General features: G+C 39.3%; 1 protein-coding gene across 1 annotated transcript in view; it reads left to right on the forward strand.

The window, feature by feature from the left end:
• The window catches only part of ASB4 (ankyrin repeat and SOCS box containing 4), a 53816-nt gene extending 45772 nt beyond the window's left edge, over positions 1-8044 (forward strand). Inside the window, exons 4-5 of the mRNA XM_050782933.1 lie at positions 4272-4385; positions 5403-8044. Coding sequence (XP_050638890.1) covers positions 4272-4385; positions 5403-5591 — 303 coding nt within the window. The 3' untranslated portion in view covers positions 5592-8044. The remainder of the gene's footprint in view (positions 1-4271; positions 4386-5402) is intronic.
• The last annotated feature ends 593 nt before the right edge of the window (positions 8045-8637 follow it).

The following is an 8637-nucleotide window of genomic DNA, read 5'->3' on the forward strand; positions in this document are numbered from 1 at the left end:
TTGTGTGGATGGGGAATTCAGTTTCCTTATTTACAAGGAACAAGGTCAGAGCTGAAGATGCTTTCTTCCAAACACAAAGCAAATTTGTAGAGGGTGTATTTCACTGAAAGCCAATGTGTAAATTACATAAGCGGGGGAAAAAAGAACTATAGGGTCTGCAATTGCTTTCCAGGGTACAAAAGGACATTTGATTTTTTTTTTCCTCCCAGCATAATTCAGAAGAAAGTGACACCCCAGGGAGCCAAGATCGGGTTTTCTTGTAGGGCAAGAAAGACATTTTTCTACAGGAGGAAAGGTAACATGAGGGTTTGGGGGAGGTGAGGATGATTTCTGCCATTGAACAATGCTGTGTATGAAGCTAGGCAGTTCTCTTTGATCATTAAGTACCTTTCTGAACACATATATATCAATATATAAGAGTGCAAGTGGCTTGAGAATGTTTCTGCTGAAGTGACTTACAGATGATGTTTGGATGAGAAGAGAGGCAGGGAGACTTACCTTGAATCTCTTTTTTAATAGATTGTGTATTAATCCATGATTTGGGGGTTGGATGATGAGGTGAGGTATCTAAATCTCTCTCCAGTAGTCACCACAGTAGAAATAGCTTTTTTTTTGTCTAATTGTTCCTCCATGAAGGGAGAATAGAGATGCCAGAGACTCATGAAGGTGAAGCTTACTGAGCATCTTCTGTTTTCTGGGCTGGGAAGGCCAAAAGGAGGCTGTGGTTTCTCCCTTTGGGGTCCACACCAGTCTGCTGTCTCATGTTTCCTTTGTCTCATGTTTTCATGAGGAAAATGCTACTAAAATAAAACCCCCACTAATCTCTGTCCCCAACCTTCTCACTTCACTTAACAGATTGATGAGTTGGGAGGCGGAGTTGAGTTAGCTTGCTTAACCTTGGGTCTAGAGGATCTTTGAATTCTTTGTTCATTCATGTGGCAAGCTTCCAATAATAAACTCTGTCTGGCAGGAAGAGGCCTGCAATTTGGGGGCATAAATTCAGTTTAGGGGCAGAGTGTTAGAATCTGTGTATGGCCCCTAACTAAACATATGTAATCTATTTTATCAGTAATAAAGATGATATTCTGATCTCTGATTGTCATCTTCATTTCATTTTTTAATGGGTCCTACACTAAGAAGGGAAAATTATTTATTGGGCCTCTAATACTCTGCATGCTATGACACCAAGGGTCTTAAAGATGAGGGCAGGCCAGCCCTAGCTACAACTTTTCGTTTATCCTTTATTTATCCCCCATAATCTGTTCCTTACCTGTTTCAGTCCACTCAACTCCCAGTGACTTAACCTTCTAATTCAATCTGCTAGTATTTAATCTGTCTTCATCTCTTGATCTTCACGACCCCTGTGATAACCTCACTTTGAATGCTTTCTTCATTTGGTGTCTTTTACTCTGACGTGTCTGGTTTTCTTTTGACTTTGGAGTCATGCAGACTTGAGTTTAAATCCTGACTCTACCATTTCCTAGCTAAAAGACCCAGAGGTTAAATTTTCTCAGCCTTTGGCCTTCAATCTCTGAAATGGGGATGATTATAGGACCAATCTCATAGGATTGTTGAATGGCTAAGCAAGTTAAAGTATATGAAGATTTAGCACAGTCTCTTGCACATAGTAAGTCCTCAAAAAATGGTAGCTGTTATTTTCCTTTCTTCCTCTCTCATGCCTACTAGGATTTCTGAAGCTGTAGGTAATGATCCTCTATCTTTTCCATTTATACCCATTTAGAATGTCACTGAACTTTATGGCTTTAGCCAGCACATACTTTGATGACACATAATAACTATATATCAGCCTTCTCATGGGAGCCGCTATTGTGTACATTTTTGGCTGATATGAATGGCTGGGTGCGGTGGCTCACACCTGTAATCCCAGCACTTTGGGATGCCTAGGCGGGCAGATTACTGGAGGTCAGGAGTTCAACACCAGCCTGACTAACATGGTGAAACCTCGTCTCTGCTAAAAATGCAAAAATTAGTCGGGAGTGGTGGCATGATCTGTAATTCCAGCTACTTGGGAGGTGAGGAAGGAGAATTGCTTGAACCCAGGAGGTGGAGGTTGCAGTGAGCCAAGATTGTGCCATTGCACTCCACCCTGGGCTAAAAGAGTAAAATTCTGCCTCAAAAAAAAAAAAAAAAAAAAAAAAAAAAAAAAAAAAAAGAACGATCCTCCTCCTCATTATCTGTCCATCCCAGATTAGTATGTTCCTCATTTCTGTCAATCAGTGGCAACTCTGTTTGTCCTCTATCTCTGGCTTCCAAGTTGTATTCTTTCCTCCTCCTATCTGATTAATATTAAGCCCTAGACTTGTTCCTTCTCCCAGCTTCAGCCACCCTTCCTTCCCAGCACTAGCGCTGACGCCAGCCTAGGAGCCGGTTGGTGTACTTCCCGTCAGCCTCCCCTCCACTCTCTGCCCTTGATGCACTGGTCTCCTCTGTGCGTTGCTGATGGTGCTCAAGCAGCACTTGATGATCTTTAAGTTAGTCTTTTATTGCTTACTGACTTATATTGCTCTCTAACTCTTTGAAATTATTTGTGTCTTTTCTCTTCAACTAGGTTGTAAACTCCTTAAAGACAAAAAACAGGTCATAAATGTCCCAGAATTACTGTCATAGTACTACACCTGTGCTCAATAAAGGCTTCCTAATGGAATGGATAGGTTGAATATCACCTCTTCTTGTTAAGAGTGTATAATAGCCTCTTGTTCTCTGTCAAGTCAATCCCAAGCTCTTCAGACTGGCTTCCAGGTGTGCTGCCAGCTGGCTTCATCTTACCAGCTCTGACCCTTAGCCCTTCCCTGACTCCATCCAGGTTGGCCTCTTTACTGTCAACACACACAGACACACTCACACACACACATGCACACACTCTTACTTAGTTGGGTATTAAGATCATAGCCTTTCCGTCTGTGTTTTATCTGTGATCCCAAGACATTAGGTCTTTACCACCCTACACTGAAAAAGGCAATGCTAGACCACCTATGAGGAAGGTTGTCAAGCATCACATTTCCCTATGGAGGGAAAGTCGGTTTTATGATCTTTTGCTCAACAATAATAAGTTGAGGTTGAGATGGTCTGGGAAATTAGGAAGAAATGTCTTTGGAGAAAGTTGTTTAAGTGCAGAGGCATGCCTCTCTTCTAATGGTGAAGGATGGGCTTCCTCCTCACCTAACATGAAGTGAAAGGGGCTTTAGGAGGACCCCTTGGAGAAGTTGATTTATGTTTTCCAAAGTTTCAAGGGAAAAATGGGACTGATATGAAACTCATGATGAGAAAATTTAGAAGAGCAGGTCTGTGGCTGGAGCTGCTTGTCTGGTGGCAATGGAAAGAAAGATGATTAAACTAGGACTCAGGAGGGCCTTTTCCTGGCCACACCAAAAGTTGGTTAAGTGTATAAACATCCATCTAGTTTGATCTAAATGTTAAACCTAAATCTTTCTGTCTCCTGAAGGAAATTCTGGCCACTTTGACTCTGCTTTCGAGTATTTTTGGTTGGTCAATAAACTGTTAAGCAGAGTGTGCTAAGAGCGAACTGAATTTCATGTCGTCTTTTATTTGTTGATGAAAGGTAAAACATCAATAAGTGTGGTTTAGTACATGACACCAGTCCTCTGCAGGTATTCAACTGGGAAGATAACGAGGCTCAACTTGCATGTTACTCTGTAGTTTACTTTACCTCGTGGTCACCAGCGAATCTAAGTTGATTGATTAACATAGAATTTTTTGATAAAATGTTCTGTAGAGCTGGAAGAGTTTCCCAGGCAGCTGGAAACGTATTCTGTGTCCAGTCTGTCTCAAAATTGCTTCAGTTATGTACAAAGGCAAAGTAATTCTTCGGTTCTCATCTTCTTTGTTAGTGACTCTTTTTCACTTGCTCGTGGAAGGTGAAAGAAATTGATCTGATTTTTATTAATCTGCCTATCTGCCATGGTGGCAGTGTACTGGAATACTTAAAGGCATGACACTTCTTAAAATCATTTTAGCAATACAGGGAGCTTAATTAGTCTGTGGGTTCTGGGTTTTTTTTGTTTTTTGTTTTTTGTTTTTTTATTCTTACAGATAGGGTCTTGCTATGATGCCCAAGATAGCTTTGAACTCTTAGGCTCAAGCAATCCTCCTGCCTCAGTCTCCCAAGTAGCTGGGATTACAGGAACATGCTACCATGCCCACTGGTCTGTGAACTCTTGATGCCTCTGTGAGCAAAAAGAATGAACCATATATGTGTATCAAGCTAATGAAACTCTGTGCTTCCTCTGCAGGTGATACAGGCCTGCCATTCTTGTCCTAAAGCAATTGAAGTTGTAGTCAATGCCTATGAACACATCAGATGGAACACAAAGTGGAGAAGAGCTATCCCCAATGATGACCTGGAGGTAAATAATCGATTCCTTTCCTATAATTTTCACTATCGAGTACTTCCAGACTGCTCTAGAAGTACGCAAAATTCTAATAAAACAGTTGGTTTTGAGAATGCCTTTATAGCCTATTCAAATGCAGTGAGACAAAGGGTTATAAAATACGAGTTTGAGAGTTAATATTTCCATCAAATATGTGGCATTAAGGAGTGTTTTGGGGAATTCCTCCATTTAAGGGCAAGTTGAATTAAGTATATAAAGGGAGCAGCTTTCCTTTCTTCTGATTAATTTAGATGAGTTAAATGATGGCATTTGGGATTACTCATATAGTATTTTTACTGGAATATTAAAGCGTTTTGTGTAGATTATTTCATTTACTTTTAAATATCGTGAAGTGACTATTAGGCAGGAAAGAGTTTTAAAAACCCTGTCTTGGGTCCTACAGAAAGCTATTGGCAGAGTCAAGTTCTCACTTGCAGACTTTCAGACTTCGCTACCTATGTATACCAGTCCTTCCCACTGAACATCCTTGGTTCTTGGTTTTAGAAGTCAAAGTCTGTCTCTAACACATGAAAGGTATCAGGCACAGGGTGCAAAGTTCACTGGGCTTGGAGGTCTGTGGCTTAGGTGTAATCTTATTCTGCTACTTATTAGCTGTGTTACTTTTTAAAGTCACCTAACTTGAGTGAGCTGCATTAATCCTTCACTTCCATTAAATATCTGAATATATGCATCACACCAAGCATATAATGTGTTTAAAATTGCTATTTTGGTTTAGATTGGTCCAGGCAGTTCACACATGCATATTTTATCTTATCTCCTGGGTTCTGAATGGTAGAGTGTTATTTCCCCTCCCCTTTCCTTGTATACCACCGCCTCACTGCTCCCATTTCAATATTGCGTTTAATTTTTGCCTCACCAATAGAGACCCTAGGAAGCTGCCATTATGTGTAAAGTAGAGGTTAGTTTGATGATTTTTATTGATGTAAACTGTGGGGACTTGCTAACTTTAATTTGTCTTGCCTTCCTTTTCAGAAATACTGGGATTTTTATCACTCTCTCTTTACTGTGTGCTGTAACTCTCCAAGGACTCTCATGCATTTATCGAGATGTGCCATTAGAAGAACGTTACACAACAGATGCCATAGAGCAATTCCTTTGCTTTCCCTCCCATTGTCATTGAAAAAGTACTTGCTTTTAGAGCCAGAGGGAATTATTTATTAAGCCTTATGAGACAGCAGTTCCCAATCGTAGGTATTTAAGTGGACTTGCTGCGTAGACACAGTTTGCATAAATAAAATGGTACTTGGGTTGATTATAACACTTCAGGGATTTCAAAACACTTTACAAACACTGTCATTAATCCTAGAATATCATGGTATGGGGAAATAAACAAGAAGTAAAGTTAAGGAATTTTCAAAGACAAGGATGTATTCAGAATGCAGTGATACAACAGTAATAACTAATACGTATAGTGCTCTAAGTACCTGAAATATTTTTGTAAAACTTCTCATATCTTATCTCATCTGAAATGGGACCCAGGTTTTCTTCCAACCAATCTAATTCTGTGCCTTATCAGTAATATGTTTACATTCTCATTCTAATGGCCATATAGTAGCCTTTGCAATTGGCCTCTTAAACTTGGTGTCTTCCCCCATTACCCCTTAGCAGTAATTACTGTCGCTAGTTTTGCAAACTCCTGCCCCCCAAACCAAGCTACTCGAATTTATTTCAGTGATGAAAGCATATGAGCATAGTCAAAACAAGGAGATCTTGGAGTCAAATTAGAAATGAGAAAGAAACATCAGTCCAGTTAATAGTCAAGAATGGACATTTGAACGGACATCATTGAGCCAGAGACTGGAGATGCAAAGATGAGTCCCATGTGACTCCTGCCCTCCAGGTTCTCACCATTTAGCAGAGGATCCAGACATATACACAGCTAATTGCAATATAAAGTGACGGGGCAAGAGTACAGGTGCAGACTCATTTTTAACGCTTGTCTTTCAAAGTTGTGTTTCTGACATGAAGTGTGATTTTTCTTTTAAGCATGAAGATAAAGAGTGAAGGGGTTATGTAAAGTAGAGGGATCTCCTGCTCTTGTTAGGGTATTTTTAAGGTTTTTTTCTAGAAAGTGTGTCATTTTGATATGGTTTCTTTGTTAGTATTAACACTTTCTCAGACTCCTTGAGAAAAATATTGCACACTCAATGGCTCCAGTGCATGTGGAAAGGAAGCATAGGAAAATGGGGGAAAGAAAGTGTGTGAGGGGACTTAGTTGATTACTTTGGTCTTTTTATGTAGCAGACTGACATTTCATAGCATTGTAGCTAAGAGATAAGGAGCACTTTGCTAGTGACAGTGGGCTACAAAAAGTAAATAGAGAGACTTTTTGAAAATGGTAAAAGTTTGAGAAACATGGGAAGATAAATGTGTTAGTCAGGCTAGCTAGTTAGTGGATTGCAGGAAGAGAAATGTAGGCAATTAAGCTCTGGGCTTTGTGGTTTATGAGGTCAATTTTGATTCACTTTTTTTGTTATTTCTAATCACTTTTAGATAAGCTCATTGCCTCTTAGCATCATTTTTTAGAGGTTAAAGCAGAAGTAAATTGCAAACAAATCTGTCAGTTGTGAGCAGGTTTCTTTTATGTGTGTGGTTCTCCGTCATATTTAACTTTGGATGCTGGAGTGTTGAATAGAGATGATGTCAGATATTCCAATAGGCTATCATTTAATGTAACTGGCAATCACCTAACTGGTTAATCCCAGTTGAGACTGTGCTTCTCAACTGGGATTGTCTTACTCCCAGGGCTGTGTAGGAAAAGTTGTAGGTGGATACAGTAATCTCTTTTAAGTATCAGTTTTACTCAGATATTTTGGTAGAGATATTTTGTACTAAAACAAGATCTATATTATGGAATAGAATGCTGAATTTGTATGAATTATTCATATAAATCTTGATCCTTCAAAAAATAGTTTGCTTGCAACAACTGGTATTAGAACACATCCTAGAACAGAATGAAATGATGTCTTTTGCAGCAACTTGGATGGTGCTGGAGGCCATTATTCTAAGTGAAGTAACTCAGGAATGGAAAGTGAAATACTGTATGTTCTCACTTATAAGTGTGAGCTAAGCGATGAGGATGCAAAGACATAGAGAGTGATATAATGGACTATGGGGACTTGCAAGGGGAAGCCTGAGAGTGGGGTGAGGGATAAAAGACTACATATTGGGACACTGCTCCAGTGATGGGTGCACTAAAATCTCAAAATTCACCACTAAAGAATTTATCTGTGTAACCAAAAACCACCTGGACCCCCAAAACTATTGCAATCTTAAAATAGTAGTAATTTAAAAAGTAAAACAAGATCATACCCTGGAACACTTGGAGGATTGCTTGCTGCCCTGCATCTTAAGGAGTATTCTAACAGAAAAGCTTGTGATGCACTGACTGGGGCAGGTAAAACTGATGCTGAGGACAAAGGAGAAGATGTTCCTTGCCGAGGGAAATGAAAACCTTTCTTATTCACCTTGCTTGTGCTTAAACACTCATGTTCATCTAGTGTAGAATACATGGCTACTTGTTTGTAATTTTTTTATTCGTGGAATTAAAGTGATTTTTCCTTAACTTTGAACTTCTATTTAGAGAACTTAAATAAAGCTCTTCTGTCTCCTTTCATCTTTGTAAGTTGTTTACTTACCAATAAGACTCTTTTCCCTAACCCAACTTTGACTTTTCAGCAATGGCACTGAAGAACTCTATACATTTCATTGCTTTTATCAACAGTTAGAAAGAAAAAGAGAATCAGGGATTGTGCCTGTAAATAAATAATGTTTTCAAAAGAAAGTAAAGGGTGACCAAAACACAAATACAGTGCAGACTCTTGCTATAAGAACAGGGTGTTTTAATAATAATAAAGAAATTGTACTGAATCATTCTCCTCTGCCTCTCACCGTATCTGTCTTCCTGGGGTTTTTCATTTTCCTTCATTCTCACTGTCCACTAAACCCTGGGCAAAGCCACAGAGGAAATTATATCCTCCTGATGCCTTTGTTACTTTCTTAGAAAACTTTCTGTAAATAGGATCTACTATCTTGAAGAAAAAACTATCTCTCTTCTGAAACTTACATGAGAGGAAGAATCTTAGATATGAGGGAAAGACCACCTATCTGGTTTTCTCTGCTTCTTAGGAACTAGACACACTTGTGTTCTATTTTTTAATCACCGAGTGTTATGTCTCTACTTCGTCCTTCCATTCTAAACCCAGTG

This window comes from Macaca thibetana, chromosome 3 (assembly GCF_024542745.1).
Source record: "Macaca thibetana thibetana isolate TM-01 chromosome 3, ASM2454274v1, whole genome shotgun sequence".
Classification (NCBI taxonomy): domain Eukaryota; kingdom Metazoa; phylum Chordata; class Mammalia; order Primates; family Cercopithecidae; genus Macaca; species Macaca thibetana.